At 42.1% G+C, this 18,093-nt stretch overlaps 1 protein-coding gene across 2 annotated transcripts in view; it reads left to right on the top strand.

Moving 5' to 3' along the window:
* Window positions 1–18,093, top strand: part of LOC105213050 (cadherin-related tumor suppressor) — a 229,040-nt gene that overhangs the window by 29,286 nt on the left and 181,661 nt on the right. For both annotated transcript variants that reach the window (XM_054228092.1, XM_011185574.3), the window contains one exon: window positions 10,053–16,685. In XM_054228092.1, coding sequence (XP_054084067.1) covers window positions 10,785–16,685 — 5,901 coding nt within the window. In that variant the 5' untranslated portion in view covers window positions 10,053–10,784. The remainder of the gene's footprint in view (window positions 1–10,052; window positions 16,686–18,093) is intronic.

Here is an 18,093-nt window from a genome sequence, read left to right on the forward strand (position 1 = left end):
AACTGTCAGTGTTGTAGTTGTTGTTTTTGCAGTTAAATTTATGGCTTAAGCAGTTAGCGTTGGTGCGCATTTGTATTGCAAACAAAACATATGCAAATTACGAGGCTTACTTTGTGCCCACACGCACACACATTTATATACGAAAGGGTTTAAGCGTAAAACTTTGTAAAAATGTAAGCTCAGCTAAATTTTCTCGCGGTAAAAATGTGGAAACAAAATAAAAATAATAATTTTTATTTTCACCAATTTAGTGTTTTGATAGTTTCTAAATATTTGGAGACTTTGAAAATCTTTGGAGAGTTTCAAAATATTTGGAGAGTTTTAAAAAAATTTTTAAATGTGATTTTATATGGAAAAAAATATTTTTTATTGTCACCAATTTGAAGTTTTGAGAGTTTCTAAATATTTGGAGACTTTGGAAAAAGTTTGGAGAGTTTCAAAATTTTTGGAGAGTTTCGAAATTTTTTTAAATTTCGATTTTATTTAGATAATTTGAACATATTTGAAGAGTTCATAATTTGTGTTAAGTTTTATTTTATTTGGAGAGTTTCAAAATATTTTGATTTGTAATTTCTATAGATTATTATTAAAACTTTGAGATTTTAATTTTAATTTCAATATTTTATATACGCAATCTCTTCATTTTGCATCTTTTTCGCGGAAACTATTTGATTTTAGCGTCACTTACTCCAGCTTGCCGCACACACGGTCTCACTACTGCAAGTACCTACACACATACTTAAACATAAATGTGTCTGCCTCTTCGAATGAAGTGAAACATTCTTTGCTGTTATTTTACGGTTAACCCAATTTTTACAATCGTAAATTTAATTGCGGTATATATTCAAAAACAAAACGGTGCTTTATGCCTGTAACTGTGACTGTTGTAGCAGTGTTGCGAAAACAAAGAAATAAAAAAACAACAACTGCCCCCCCAGAGAACATGTGAAGCAATTAACTGACTACTCCTTTTTTATGGCGCGCACACAATTTTTCGTCTAATTCTGGCTGAGGCTGCGGCGCTTACTTTCAAATGCGGTGGCTTTAGTTCAACCCTCGTTTTGTATCATAAAATCCCAGCTGTGGATGCTAGAATGACAAGGGGTCAAAGGCACACTAGTAGGCAGGCAGACAGAACGAGAACTGCCAAATGCAAACTGTAACAATAAAGCACACAACAACAACAGCAACAACAAGTAGTTTGAAGAAAAATGTAGCGCAGCATAAATTTTATAACAACATCTCAGCAGAAATTCACAAAAACAAGAACAAAAAAGCAACGGCGCTGTAAAAGCCACAAACAACAGCGACTATAAAAATTCTAGCGCCATAAAGCAAACAGTTTAACAGACGCGTTACAAATTTTATGCTACCATTCTTGAGCATACTTTTGTCGCCGCTGCCGCTGACAGCTGCCGCACTCACTTGACCAACGGCCGTTGTGTTTGAGCAGTGAGAAAATGAGGCAGCGCCGGTGGATGGACAAGCGGCCGAGCGGTCGATATGCAATGCGCCGCGCCGTACTTGACCGACAATTAAAAATGGCAATGAATTGCGTTAAATCAAGTTTGTTGCTTAAGTCTTCAGTTTCAGCATGCGTGTTGGCCGCGCTGCTGCCGACCGCTGACCGCTTTTTATTGGAAATATGCTGATATAAAAATGTGTTGCAAAATTTTTGCGAAAATGTTGTAGAGTTCTTTTGCTTTTCGCCTTTTTTGTTTGTCTGTTCGCTTTGCTTGGCTCAACACTCATCAGTTGGCAAGCTGCGCACGCATTCGCCAGTTTCGCGCAAGAATTGCTTAAGAATGCCAATTTGCTGTAGACAGCCTTTTTCGGGTTATTTTGCTGTTTTATGTCGCGGCTGTTAATGTTAAAGCGTTGTTTGCTGTTGTTGCTTTTTTGGCTTGAAATTCAGTTTTCGTCTCTGATTTGAAGTTTTTTGTTGTTTTTTTCATGCAATCCAAGCTGTTGCTTTGTCTTTAATGAATTTTTGGTTAATTTTCGTTTGTTTTACTTTATTGTTGTTGTTTTTGTATATTTTTTATTTTTGTATTTTTTTGTTGTTGTTATTTTTTTCTTGTGCAATTTTTATTGATGTTTGCAATTATTCGTTTTGTCATCGATTTGCGCGTATTGACAGCAGTCGCCGCCGTCGCAGCGTTCATCATAAAAATTGTGAATGCGCAACAACAACAATAATAACAACAACAACTATGTCGGCACTCATTACTTGGCATACGTTGCATGCGTCGTGCAACTTTGCAACTTGAAAATCAACTGCGCATTTTTGAAATTCACTTTTAAACGTTCCCAGTTTGCAACAATCATTCACGCAAAAACCGAGAAAAATACAAGAACAACAACAATCACTCACAACCAAAATTAAGTGGAAATAAAAGCGTTGCACTGACAATTGGCAGCAAAGCTTGTTATCCGTTACACAGAAGCAGCGTTGGCTTAGCGGCATCGACAAATCGGGTGGCTTTGGAGAAGGGCGCTTTTGCAATGGCAGCGTTGATATTTTCAAAGTACCGATACTTTCTGAAAAATTCAATATGCGCGATACATAGTAACGGTGCTGGCAGCAGCAAAGTGGTGGCGAAAATGGTTGGGGAAGTGCTATGATAGTGAAATCAAAACTGTCATACTTCTAAAGATAAGCAGATAGCCCGAGGAGACGAACTTTAAATTTAGCCGAGTAGTGGAACTGGTTCTCATTTTCGAAAATATAACGGTAAAAAGTTTATTCTCATCTGCAACTGTTATGTAGCTGATGGCAGTAGTAGTATTGACTCAGCCTCAGTTGAAAAGTTTATTGAACGGCGAGTTTTATTTGGAGTAACTTCCTCGACTGCTGTCCTTACAACACTCCATTGTTCTAGAATCTAGATTAATAATAGTGAGCCCTGTATATATAACTGAGACACCGATAACTGATATAAACCCATTTCTAGTTCTGAGTACCCTTGAAATATACTCAATACCTCATAGGTGTGTTCAAAAAATAACGGGAATTTTAGTTTTTGAAAAAAATACTTATTGATTTGTCTGCATTAATGTTGTGACTTCAAAATTGTCTCCATTCGATATTTTACTCTTATGACAGCGTTTCTTTCAATCGTCGAAACACTTCTCAAACTCGATGTTTGGGTTAGTCTTGGACTCTTTAGACATTTCTATTTAGGGTTCTCTTTATTTCTGGAAATAGGAAAAAGTCACACGGAGTCATGTCTGGCGAATAAGAATTTTGACAATTTGAAGTTTTAAATTCCCGTTATTTTTTGAACACAAATCATATACTAAGATAGTAATTTTTGGGTTGTCATCTTCATTAATGCTTTTCAGAAAGCTGATCAGTAAAGTTATCCGTTTTTGTCTCATAACATAGCAATATATCAACATTTCTGCCTACATCTACCCCCAAACAAACCCACCGTGCACTGCCATCGCCTAAATGCAACTCATTAAAAGCCACTATATGTTTGCCTCGGCGGTATTTATCGCATTGAAATGCGCATGCTTTTGAGAATATCTTAAAATGCTTCTGTTTGCCACGCAGGGTCCACCGACGTTTGCCATTTGCTACCGAATCCAACGATTTTGCCGAAAATTTTAAGCAAAACAGGAAAGTAAGAACAACAACACACTCGAAAGTGCGGCGTGCAACAAATGGCTCTGAAAATATGTAACTCTTCTTGTATGTATGAGCGTGTGAGTATGCACCCTGTACCTGTACCAGGCCATACACGCACGGCTCTAATGTGAGGCGAAATTTTTGCGTGGCAAATAATGAAATGTGCAGCCACCAAAGCAAACGCTTCACCATCGCCAACCAACGACGACCTTTTCAGTTTGCATTGTGAAACCGCAAAAAGTTGCATGGAAAGGAGTGTGGTGCGGTGTGTTGAATTTCATTAGGACTCGCTGCGCTTTTTTTTGCGGCCAACAACGCACTCGAAAATCGACTGTTGCATACGAAATGCGCGGCGTTGCTACAACTTGTGCATGCTAAGAACAAATTCATCATAATTCTTTGCTGGACTTGCTGTTTTTGTTGTTGTTGTTGTTGCGCTTGCTCTTAGCTGCGCGTTGTATGCAAGAAAAGAACGTCAAAGCAAAACAAAAAACGCCCCAAAGGAGTTGCATATGTTTTTTGTAGCATATTTAACAGTTGTTGTTGTTGTTGTTGTTATTGTTTTTGTTACTTTTGTTTAATTTTCACTGCCATTTAAGTGGTTGCAGCTGATTTTTTTGGCAATGTGGCGACTTCGGTTTTTTTTCGCTTTTTTATGTGTTTGTTGTTATTGTTGTTGCAATTTTTTTTGTTTTTATGATACACACCACTGTATACATGCCCGCTACAGTTTATGCTAAAGTGAAAATTTTAAGCGTCTCGAAAATGGTTTTAAAATTGAATTGAAGTTGGTAATTAAGAAGTGGCAGGGTTGGTCCACAACAACAACAATAACAATAGCACAACAACAACATGTTGGCTAATAAAAATAATCGACAGCATCACATCTTATGCGCATTCGACATCTTGAGGCTTGAGACAAAAAAAAAAAAAAAAAACAACAACAACAACATTTGTTGTTGACATTTCGCATAAATTATGTGTGTTGTTGAATTTTTTAATGCTCTATTTTGGACTTTGGCTTTGTTTTTGCACTCAATTATGAATGCATACATTCATTGTTGCTGTTGTTGTTGTGCGCACAATCTTAATTACAGCTCAGCAATTTCGTTAAATAATGGCAGAAAACTACATATAAGCATAGTTGAAAGTGCAGGAGAGCTTCACTGTTTGGCAGTTGAAGTTTGGTGAATGCATTTGAGAGCGGAAAGTGCGTAGATTGTGGGTACTAGAGGCAGGCTGACGCTTGATTGCTGTCTTTTAACAGAATATAATAGTTTAAACACGATTGGATTTGATATACTATTAGATATTGAGGAGAAAAAATCGATTCATAGCTTTAAAAGAATTTGATTTCTATAAGAAATGACAACAGAAAGACAGCAAATATTTTCAATTGATCCTGGAATTCACCTTAAAAAATATTAAAATTTTGTATCGCCTGGAAAATATTAGATTTTTTTATTTATACTAAATGCTAATGCTATGACAGACCCTAAATATTTCTTATAAATATTATTTTTTATAATTTCAATATTTTTTTTTTCTAAATTTTTTCCAATTTCCACCCTTTTTCACACCACAATGCCGCTGCGCGTGCGCATATCATGCTCGACTGACTATGAAAACACTTTTCACTTATCGCTGCCATTAAGTTGGTGTGTGTGTGCGAGTATTTTCATTACTCACCCATAAGGCACCACTCCAACGTTCCGTTCCGCACTCTGGTTCGACACATGTGATTATTGCAACTTGCTAAACTGTTAATTGTTGTGGCAGTTGGCGTGCGCTTACCGCTTTGTTTTCACGCTCATTTGATGATAATAAATTGTGCATAAAAACGTCTATTAATTTGTTGTTTCGAAAGTAAAAGTTGGGTTAGGAACGTATGAGAACATTGGTATTTAATTTCCTGTAAAAATTCGACAAGAAATGGATGCAAATTAAAATTAAAATATTTTTATAAATATTGTTCCAGTTAAAGGCTTTATTTTTATATTTTTTTATATTACTTATGATTCTAAAAACAGAAGAAATTGGTGGTATTGAGATAGTGGGACCCAGAACTATACTCCGAAATCTATGAGCTCAAAAATCACGATCATTTGATTAGGATCCCTCAGAAGAGTAGATAGAACCAAGGCGATCTAGTCGTGGGTCTAACCACAATCAATAAAGTGATGAAGATAAAAGGAAGAGGAGGCCTTATCCGAGATTTGTACAGGATCAGATAGGTTATGAAAATCACGATCATTTTATAAGGGTCCCTCAGAAGATTAGATTGAACCGAAGGCGAACTTGCCGTGGATCTAACCACAATCAATGAAGTGATGAAGATAAAAGGAAGAGGAAGGGTTGGCCTTATCCGAGATTTGAACAGGATCAGATAGGTTATGAAAATGGCTATTTGTAGAGGTATATATGGATCATTAGAAGCTGACATGCCAGAAGAAGAAAATTTATATTGAGATGACTAGGAACTGTCGGATCTGTGACTTTGAAGTTCTTAATCTTTTTTTCTTGTATGATAATTGAATATTAGAAAAAAGTGTAATAAATAAATGAATAAATGTTAAATGACCTTTCTACCTTACTATTTGAAATAACACTAGCATGAGAGTGCTGTCTACAAATATTACAAGTCTCGTGCTTCTCAAAATACAGTCTCCTATTTAAATTAAGGCTATATATATTAGCAAAAAAACAAATAAAAATACATTTCAAATGCAAAATACAAAATAATTTCCACTAAGTCAGAAATCTGTTCGACAAACATGAAAATAATTTAACGCCAAACTGATAATTTTCAACTGAGAACAAATAGAAATGATCTTAAAATGGATTTAACGAAATAAACAACTGAAAATCACACACGACAAATATACAAATATTGGCGCAGCAAAGCAAATGGAGAAACAAACAAACGTCAAATGCCCTGAACAAGTGTGGCGTAATTTGAACAGCTCATATGGCGGCAATAAAAGTGAAATACCCAGGTCGCCGATCGGCGATCGACAGAAATGTTAGTTGACACAGACGGCGAACGGCAGACAGGTAAACCGGCATATAGCGACGCAGCGGCAGCAAGGATTCAAACAAAATTCCTTGAATTTCAACAACTACATACCGAAATTCCTGTTTTCGCTTGTCCACCGTTTTTTGTTTCGGCCTGTCGAATGTTAGAGGTGTTTGATGTGCGCGCTCAAGTGGAAGTGTATGCGTTTGTGCTAACATTTTAGAGCATATTTCTACGAACTGGCTGTGCTGCACAGAAAGGCAAACAAACTGATCCAATAAGTCTATATAGACGAGTGTGAGTTTAAACTGCTAAGCAAAAAAAATTCAGTTTGAGCCTGCTGGTGCTGAGTTCGCCTCATTATTGTTTCTGTTGTTGGAAAGAAATGAGTGTGCGCTTTGCCTCCTGCCGGTGAGCACATGACGCGCAGCGGAAGGGTATAAAATTCCTCAGTTGCTGGATCGCAAATGTGTGCTCCAGTGACGTTGCCTCTTCTTCTAGTGCTTCTCTAATTTTGCGCAGAGTTGATTTTGGTTGTTTAGTTTTATTTTGTTTTCATTTATATATTTTTTTCATTTTTTTGTTACTTCTCTTGCTCGTTTCCTGTGCACTTCATTATCACTTTGCTTACGTTGTGTCGCTTTTTCGTTGCTTGGAGTTTTGTTTTGCTTGCTGTGTTTGGTGGCGCAGAGTTTTTGTGCTTTGATGCTGGCTTGAGAACTGCTGCTGGTGCATGTAGCCATGCATTACAATGCTGTATTCTTGGTGTTTTGGGTTTTTTGAAACATATGTGAAGTACTTTCAGTTTTTTATCAACTCTCTCTATCTCTCTTGATGAAACAAAGCTCAGTATATGCTTATACGATTGTTCCAAAGTGGTTTCCAGTAGGTTTTTTATTCTAATTCCTCTTTTTAGTGTATATAAAAATCTTACAATAATTTCAAAACTCTCTTGATTATGATAAGTTGATGTTATTCTAAGAATACATAAGAGGCTACAAAAAAATTTTTTTTCTCCGAAAAATGATCTCTGAGAAAGAGTATAACAAATATGGTCTTGGTTAACAATCACGTCCTTTCAAAAAGTGTCCTAAGCCTCTAATATAAGTATTGATCCAAGCTTGATTATCATATATTTCATCGAATGAAATTATATACTTGTCTCTTTCAAAAGTCTTCCCCAAAACTACGGAAAATCTACACACTTTCTGTATTTTTATTAATCTCTCAACTTGTTATTTATTTGACCGCTTCCTTTTCACACTTCTATATCCGTTCTAAAATCTCGAAAAGCCAACACTTTCATTGCCAAAACAAATAAGAAGCCAGAGTTGAGCTTTAGGTATTTGCATAGAAGCACAAGCACACAGACTATCTTTATATACATACTATATATACTCGATAACTATAAATAAAGCTGCTTAGACACGTAAGGGTCGCCGAGACGTGCACAAAAAAAAAAAAACAAAAAAAGGCGGCTGCAAATTTCTAATGGCATCCGAAAAACATTTACTCAACTTAGGAACTTAGGCAAGCGCAGCAACTGCGAGACAGACAAACAAAACAAGCTGCAAAGTAGAGGCAAAAATGCCAACATGAACAAGAACCATTCATTAGCAGCAGCCACAACAACAACAAGTTAACATATATGTATAAAAAAGCGTAGTAAGCAAAGCAAAATACACTGGCAAGAGAGCAATAGTGCTGGACGCGACGGCGGTGGACGGCTGGCAAAAAAAGTCCAAAAATATCACACAGCAGCCAGTATATGTTTGAGAGTAGTCTCATTGGCAAATTGTTCATTTTTTGATTTTGCTTTATTTTTGGTTACTTAAGGCATTCGCTGACCAGCAGCAGCAGCGCGCATCAAACTTCAACTTTTTTGTTTGCTATAATTTAGTTGTACAATTTGAAGCACATTTTTCAAGGATTGCTCAGTTATTCTGTAGTTGAAATGTTGAAAAAATCGAATATTGCGAAATAGCGCAAACGTTTAACGCTTCGTTTTAGGCGGCTTCGACAGCGCGCTTGAACTTTCGAAAACTGGTAACATTTAATTAGGCCGTCTGGCTTCGTGATTATAGCTTAGCATATAGTGCGGAGACTCTGGGTTTGAATATTATGCATGCATTAAAGTAAACGATTAAGTAATTTATTGTGTTTAGAAAAATATTTTGCGCTTAGTTTGAGATTTTAAGCGGATGTGGGGAGCGCACTCTGTGTGGAACGCATTCATAGTCGTACAAAAGACTTAAGCAGCGAACTTGATAGAGAGTAATACTGCTTGTTAATGCCTTAAAGAGTTCTTTTCACCCTCAAACTTTATTTCAGTTCATAATAATTCTATAAACATGTAACCAAATTCTCATGAGTTGAATATATTAGGTCCACAACTTTGCTTCCGCCGTTTTTCAATATATGTCTCTAGGGTCAAGCACTGGTCGATTAAATCGTTTTATATCGATCTTGGACATTTGTGTCAACATTAACCCAACAAAATATTTGTAGAGATCTGTTTGCATCCCAAACTTATTCTCAACTGAAAATGTCACTTTTTGTGCGGAATTCTCGACATTTGCGGGAAATTTTGCTTTTCTTTTTTAAATCCAAGAAAAGTGCGGCTGGGGCTCATCGAATGCTTTCGGATACATACGGTGAGGCTGTCTTAAGTGAAAAAAGCCTTAAATCTACAAAAAAAATAAAAAATAATTTTGGAAAATAAAAAAAAAAATATTGACAATTGAGCTTTAGACTTTTTGACAAGTGGAAATTCCCGTTATTTTTTGAACACACGTATATATGATACTTTCGGCGCTTGCGGCACTTATCTTAATATAAAGCCAAGTTCAGTAGACTATGAATGTATTATTTATATGTACTGGAGTATAAACTTGTAGCTTTTATATGCAATTTCTAATACAACTATTTATTGTTATTCTATTTGGTCAATTCTGTGTTCTTGTATGATAGCGACAAATTGACTGTTATTGCAGTTTGAACTTAATTGTGTTGATTTATGTTGATGAAAATGGTAGCGCCAAGTTGTGTGGCGCGCTTAGCGAGATTAAGCACGTTTAATGCTTCGCTGATTGGCTGTTAGACGGCGCACAAGTGAACTTGTTTCATGCTTAAGCAATGCTAAAAGAACAAAAATATTATTTTCTTTATTTATATATAATTCTAGCTTCATGGCTTGTGTAACAGCATAATAAGCACAATGCGCATAATTAATGTGATAATTGGCTTAGACACAGCGCTAACTAATAGCTATAACTACAGCGCCTCATATATAGTGATATAATAACTTATATGTTCGAAAAATACATATTTTTTTCAAATCTAATTTTCAGCTCCAAAGTTAACTGCTACTAATTTGCTTATTTTTCGCTGTTTTATTTTCAGATTTTTTTCAACAACTTGTGTGTGACCGGTGATTTCCGTCGATTTGCTGGGCTTCCTGTCACCGCCATTGTTGTTGCATTGCGTTGCTTCAAGCGCGTGTGCTAAGTGCAAAAAAGTGTAACGACTCAGCAACAATACAACAACAACAAAGTGAACCTTAAACCCACAACAGAAAAAGAAAAAGTGAAAATCGAAAACTAGCTTTTAGGCTGACGGACGACGTCGTACCCTCATCATCATAAATTACCCAAAGTATATTTATAAAAGTGCAGAATAGTTGAAGCATAGAGTACAACGAGTGTTGTTATTGTATTAGTGTATTAATGTGTGGCTCATACAGTGAACAGTGAAAATGTCTGAGCGACGGACGGGAATAAAATGAAACCAATTGCCAGAACTTATCGCGTTGGGTACACTAATGGCTGCGAGTTTGCGCATTCCACAGCGAATAGAAACCGAACAGCAGCAGCAACAGCAACAACAAAGCGAGCAACACATCAAGCAGCAACTAAGTGTTTACAACAACCAAACGAGGCAAAAACGTGAGCGAATTCCAGAAGGTGCAAACAACAAGCAGCAGCAGCAGCGTAAAGCAATTGGCCGACGAGTAGACAGCATACCACATACATCACAACAAAACCAACAATTGCAACAACAACAAACGCATAATAAACAACAGTTGAAAAGTGTAAAGGACCGCCATTTGGCAGTCTTCAACGGCGCAGTCACATTATGACGCGCTGCAGCAACGCAAAGTATTTGCCTGCAGACGTTGCGCACAGCGCTGGCCGACGACGCGGACAAGCCGTCGAACTGGTCACGGCCACGGCAGACGCAAATTCGAGCGCCGCGGTGTGCACTTACAGCATGACAAATCAGCCAAATTGTAACGATATCTTCATTTCTGCGATTGCCACAAATGTCAGCGGCACAACCACCATACACAGACACAGCGGGCGCCCGGGCGTTAGTTTCCCTTTTGCCACAACGGCAGCAACACGTGCAACAAAGCGCGCCGCAAAGCCGCGTACATTAACAGCGGCTCCTTTCCCAGCCGACTCTTTGGCTGCACTCGAAGTCAATGCATCGAAAGAATTTCAAAACGTACAAAAAGACTGCAAAATTACGCCACAAAAGCACATAGCGCGCATGCAACCGGCTGCACCGCATCATCGACAACATAATTTAGTCTTAAGCAAAGTTGTGCCACTTATTTGCCTGATATTGGCTGTCTGCGCTTGGCCAACACCATGTCATAGCCAGCGTCAACCAGCGGGCGCGTATGGTACGTCGGTATTTGGTCCGAGTGCGTCTGGGCCTATAGCTCACTACAGCGTATTGGCGTTTCCACGTCGCCGCTCGTCGGCGGGCGCTGATGGTGTCACCGGGCTGATGCAGTCGCGTGCGGTGGACACAAGCGCGCAGTTTGAAGTGTTGGAGGGTCAGCCGCGCGGTACAGTCGTTGGTTTCATACCGACCAAACCCGATTTCACTTACCGTTTCAATGAGCCGCCACGTGAATTCACGCTCGACCAGGTTACTGGCGAGATTAAGACCAATCTGGTGTTGGACCGTGAAGGCATGCGCGATCGTTACGACTTAGTGGTGCTCTCCTCACAGCCCACTTATCCAATCGAGGTACGCATTATTGTGTTGGATTTGAATGATAATGCGCCGGAGTTCCCTGAGCCCAGCATAGCGGTTTCGTTCTCCGAGAGTGCGGCTACTGGCACACGCCTACTGCTGGATGCCGCCACCGATCGGGATATTGGTGAGAACAGCGTGACGGATGATTATCGTATTGTGGATGGCAATGTGGAGGATAAATTTCGTTTGGCCGTAACAACGAACCCGAGTGGCGATGTGTCGTATCTGCATTTGGAAACGACAGGCAATTTGGATCGTGAAACATGCGGTTTTTACCAGTTGAACATATCGGCGCGTGATAGTGGCGATCCACCGAAATACGGTTACTTACTGGTCAATGTTACAATTGTCGATGTCAACGATAATCCACCAATATTCGATCACAGCGACTATATTGTCTCGCTGAATGAGTCCGTGCCGCCCGGCACACCTGTGCTACAAGTAATGGCCTCCGACAATGATCTGGGTGATAATGCCAAAATCACTTACTACTTGTCCGACACCGAACAACAATTTACAGTAGATCCCGAAACCGGCGTCATATCAACCACCGAACTGCTGAATTGTCCGCAACAGAACTGCCAGACCTACGCACGACCGGGCGCGAGCTGTCCGAAGAGTTGTGTCTTTACGGTATTCGCGCGCGATCACGGCTCTCCGCGTCAAGATGGACGTACGTACGTTACGGTTAATCTGGTAGACACGAACGATCACGATCCGGTCATACGATTCCAGTACTTCCCACCGACTGGCACATTCGCCACCGTAGATGAGAATGCGGCAAACGGTAGCGTGGTTGCTGCGGTTTCTGTGGTCGATATGGACGAGGGACTGAACGGCGAGACAAGTTTACGCATTATATCTGGCAATGAGTTGGGTCACTTTCGCTTGGAGAAGACACCGTCGTTTGATATTGTGCGCGTTAATGGTGTGTTGGATCGTGAGGAAATTGGCAAGTACAATTTGACAGTTGTCGCCATCGATAAAGGCTCACCGCCGCGCACAGCAACTGCACACCTAATTATCCATGTCAACGATGTCAATGATCATGAGCCCGTCTTTGAGAAGTCTGAGTATTCGGCTGTGCTCAGTGAACTGGCACCGCCGGGCACGTACGTGGCCTCCATTACGGCCACCGATGAGGACACCGGTGTTAATGCATTGATTTCATATGATTTTGTTTCTGGCAATAATAAACAATGGTTTGCCATCGATCCGACGTCCGGTTTGATAACAACACAGGCGGCATTGGATCGCGAAGTGCAAGACAGCGTCGAACTAAGCATTTCTGCACGTGATGGCGGTCCGAACCCGAAGTGGGCGTACACACAACTAAAGGTGACCATACTGGATGAAAACGATGAGGCACCGCAATTCTCGCAACAACACATCAACGTTACGCTGAGTGAGAATACGCCGCCGCAGACATTGGTCGCCATGCTAACTGCCGCCGATCACGATCAGGGCACTAACGGCTCGGTGACATACACACTGGCGAGCAGTGTGGAGCGCAAGTATCCGCAACAATTTGCGCTCGATTCGCTCACTGGCCAATTAACGACGCGCAGCGTACTTGATCGTGAGACAATTGCGCATTATGAGATTTTTGTGATCGCACGCGATCAGGGTGCACCACCACAATCGGCCACGGCTACTGTTTATCTTAATGTGGAGGATGTCAACGACAACAGCCCAGTGTTCTATCCCCGTGATTATTTTTATGCGTTGCCCGACGATGCGGGCGACAACCACCAGCCACTATTGAAAGTCACTGCCAGCGATCGTGATGCGGGCGATAATGCCTTAATTACCTACCAACTGGAGTCAGGTGGCGATGGGCATTTCGTCGTCGATACATGGAGTGGTGCGATAACGTTGCGCGCCGGCAGCTCCGATATACGCCAGTCGCCGAAGGCACTTTACAAGTTGAAAATTTCGGCAAAGGATCGCGGTGAACGGCGTAGCGAACAAGATGCATTGGTCGAGATTGTGTTGCAATCCAAAATGGAGTTGCTCGAGTTCGACTCATATGGCAGTTATGAGTTCCAAATTGTGGAAGATCATGAACAACAACAGGCGGACGAGGGACGTGAGGTGGGTCGGGTTCAGGTGAAGTCACATGCTGGTAAATCGACATTGCCACCCAACATTGAGTACACGATTGTCTACGGCGATGCCGATGAGAATTTTGCTGTGGACCGGCGCACCGGTCGTATTCGTACAGCGCACCGCATTGATCGTGAAGAGCTGGCGCAGTACCAGCTCACGGTGGTGGCGCGCACTGGGCTGGCGTACGGCAAATGTATGGTGAGCATTGCAATTGCTGATTTGAACGATAATGCGCCGATCTTTGCACAAGATCGTGACGGTGAGATACAGTTGCCCGAGAACGCGGCTGTCGGTCAAGAGGTTTACTTGTCACGCGCACGTGATCGCGATTCGGGCATGAATAGCCGTGTCACCTACACGCTCACCTACAATCCCGAAGAGCAGTTTCGCATTAGCGAATCAACGGGCGTACTGCAATTGCAACGTCCGGTGCGCGCTGCACCCGGCACACTGCTGCATGTAGAGCTGATGGCCACAGATGGTGGCACGCCGCCACTGTCAACGCGACATACCATCGATGTGCTCATCGCCGATGTCAACGATCATACACCTGTGTTCGATCACACATCGTACGAAACATCGCTAAGCGAGTTGACCAAAGTGAATGCGCGCTTCTTTGCGCTAGCCGCCAGTGATGCGGATCTTGGCGCAAACGGTCGCATCTCATACGAAATAATCGAGGGCAATACAGAGCGGAAGTTCGGTGTCTTTCCCGATGGTTATTTATTTGTGCGCGCGCAGCTAGATCGCGAAGAGCGCGACTATTACGCGCTAACAGTGGCCTGCCGTGATGGCGGTGTGCCGGCGCGTTCCTCTGTGGTGCCGGTAATCATACATGTCATCGATGAAAACGACAATGCGCCACGGTTCACAAATAGTACCTTCACCTTTAGCATCGCGGAAAATGAGCCGGCCGATTCGTTTGTCGGCAAGCTAACGGCAATGGATCGTGACATTGGACGCAATGCAGAGTTGATTTATGCTCTGGCAACGCAGGAGCAAGACTTCAGCATTGATATGCGTAATGGTTTCATCAAGACGCTGCATCCATTCGATCGCGAGGAGCTCGTACAGCGGCGCACCAGCATTGGTGTGGGTGGACAATCCGGCGCACAGACAAGTATTGGCACGGCGGGCGTAGGCGACGGCAATAACAATGGTAATAACTACGTACTATTGGAAGCCATCGTTTCGGATAATGGTGTGCAACGCTTGCACGACAAGGTCAAAGTGAAGATAATCATAACCGATGTCAATGACAACGCGCCGCAGTTTGTGCGCGCTCCATACCGCGTGCAGATATCTGAAGGCGCTGCTGTGGGCACACAAGTAATGCGCGTTTACTCGATTGATGCAGACGAGGGTCTAAATGGCGACGTTTACTACTCACTTATCGATGGCAACGAAGAGGAGCGCTTCATTATGGACGATGCTACCGGTCAATTGTCATTAGCGCGTTCGCTCGACCGCGAGCAGCAGTCCACATACAAGCTGACGGTGGTAGCACGCGATGCAGGTGTGAAAGTGCAGCTGAGCACCAACACTACAATCACAGTTGAGGTCTTGGATGAGAATGATGTGGAGCCGCAGTTTGCGCAAACAGCCAGTGAGGTGTCTGTGTTGGAGACGAGCGGTATCGGTACGGAATTGATGCGCTTCCACGCGACAGATTCGGACTTGGGCGTCAACAGTCAGGTGACCTACAGCATCACAGGCGGCAACCGTAAGGACACTTTCCATATCGATGCCATTTCGGGTAGTCTGTATTTGCACAAACCGCTTGACTATGAGGAAACTACCGTTTACAACCTGAATATAACAGCCGCTGATGGCGGCACGCCACGCCTCTCGCACACCATCGTCTTCACTGTGAATGTAGTGGACGAGAACGATAATCCACCGAGTTTTCCGAATACAGCCATTGTGCGGCAAATCAAGGAGGGTATTGCAATCAAAACCCCCATTGTCACTGTAACTGCAGAGGATCCAGATTCCGGCTTGAATGGCAAAGTCACATATTCGATTACAAAGCAAGACCCCGAACAACCGGGTGGTCGCCACTTTGGCATCAACACCGTAACCGGTGTCATACACACACTACGTGAAATCGATCGCGAGAGCATCGACACCTTCCGTTTGACCGTCGTCGCCACCGATCAAGCGGAATCGCCTGAACCACAACTATCCGCCGAAAAGCTGGTGACCGTCATCGTCGAAGATATCAACGATAACGCACCCAATTTCGTATCCATGAACGCCGCAATTCTGCCAATGCAGACGGCCACCTCACAAAGTCATTACTACCGCGACGGCGTGCCAGTGATGCATGTGCATGCACGCGATGCCGATTCCTCCAGCAACGGTTTGGTCACTTACGAAATGGTTAGCGGTAATATGGAGCTCTTCAAGTTGCATCGCAACACGGGCGCCATAACGCTGCGCAAAGTCATTGATCATCCTGAGGTGCGTTATCAGTTGGCTCTGAAAGCGACCGACGAGGCGGTGCAGAGTGAACGTAAAAGCACCGATGCTTACATAACGATCATAACGACGGGCACGGCGTCGGGTCCCACCTTCGATCAGCGCGAGCAAAGCGGTTCGGTGTACGAAAATGAGCCGACCGGTACCAGTATACTGACTGTGAGCGCACGCCTAGATGGCGCCGAAATCGAATATTACGTGACCAATGTGACGGCCATTGGCGCGAGTGCGCGTACGGGTTCGGTACAACAAGTCGATCGGCTGTTTGATATCGATACGAAACTGGGTATTTTATCAACGGCGAAGGAGTTGGATCGCGAAGCAGGACCAGACACCTATGAAGTGGAAGTTTATGCCATCGCGTTGGGTGGTGCGCCACGTACAACGAACACTAAGGTAAGTTTGCTTTGATTAATATTTGGATCGGAATTGTGCTTCGGGATTTTCGAAATTTTTCGGGATTATTTAATTCTTCCGTTGGGAGCTTAATACTGTTTAAAATTACTAAATATCGAAAATTCGAGACTAGTTCCGGGACTGCTTTCGGGATCCCGAAAATTTCGAGATTGTTCGTCGCTGAAACCAATTATGTCCACCTTCATTTAGTCATTCCGCAAAACAATTTATGATTTCTGCTTAACAATAATCATTGCCACATTTGCCACACATAATTCATAAGCACATTTACTCAAGTGGGGGTGTGTGTGTTGCACACTTGTTGCCAACATAATTGCCGGCAATAACATCATTTCTGCTTAGTCGCATTTTTGCGCTACTAAAATGACAAAAATTACGCCAAGCAAGAGCGGTTAATTAATTCACTGCGACTCGTTGTAGCGCATATAAATTCTTATTAGCACCACAAAAAGCGATTGGTCAAGCGGCTTGCTGGCGCGCAGATATATGAAAAAGAAAGCAGCAACAATAAACAATGTGCAACATGCAACATGCAACAAGTAACCGGCATGTAGGTTGGAAAACACATAAAAACAAAACAAAAAATAATAAGAAAACGAAAAAGTTGGAAGCAAACTATAACAGCAGCAGTAGATACTACAACAACAACGTCAAACATGCAACAACGCCAACAACAATAGTGTTAGTCGCACTGTGCCTATGAGTGCGCCCATAAGCGAGTAACAACAATTGAAATACAACAACAACAACAACAAGTCAACCAGCTAACCACATTAGCAAATGCAACGCTGACGGCTGTGACTGCAAATGGCCACCGCACATACAGTTGGTCGGTCCTACTCTAGCGTCTGTTTGTATGTATGATGTGCGTGTTTTTGTTTATCTCTTTGTTCGTTTGTAAGTTGGCTATAAATTCTAGCAAGCAGCTATAAACATTTAAGACCCTACAAATTGTAATTTGCACGCACCGTATGCGAACGCATGAAGCGCGTCACAACTCAATTCTTTTTCAAAGCGCACAAGCAACGCAACACACGCACGCCCGCATTGATAAATGTAGACAATAGTTGTATGGGTGTGTGTGTGTGTGTGTCGCAAATGCATTTTCATGCAACACTTTCTTCTTCCCTTCCGCAGCTACTCCAGCGCTTGCGTCGCTCTGACAATGCGCGCCGCGCCGCCTTGCTGTGGCAATCAAATTCTCCAGAAATCATAATAAATTCCAATGCCACATTTACATACCACGCAGCGGCATATTTAGCATTGCAACAATATTATTACACACACACTCGCGCACACAAGCGCAGCCCGGCGCAGGCGCATCTAATCGATTCGCGTTGTCGCGACATTTCTACTAAGCAAATCGCTTTGACTTTGGCTGGCACTT

The sequence above is a fragment of the Zeugodacus cucurbitae genome, chromosome 3 (genome assembly GCF_028554725.1).
Source record: "Zeugodacus cucurbitae isolate PBARC_wt_2022May chromosome 3, idZeuCucr1.2, whole genome shotgun sequence".
Classification (NCBI taxonomy): Eukaryota; Metazoa; Arthropoda; class Insecta; order Diptera; family Tephritidae; genus Zeugodacus; species Zeugodacus cucurbitae.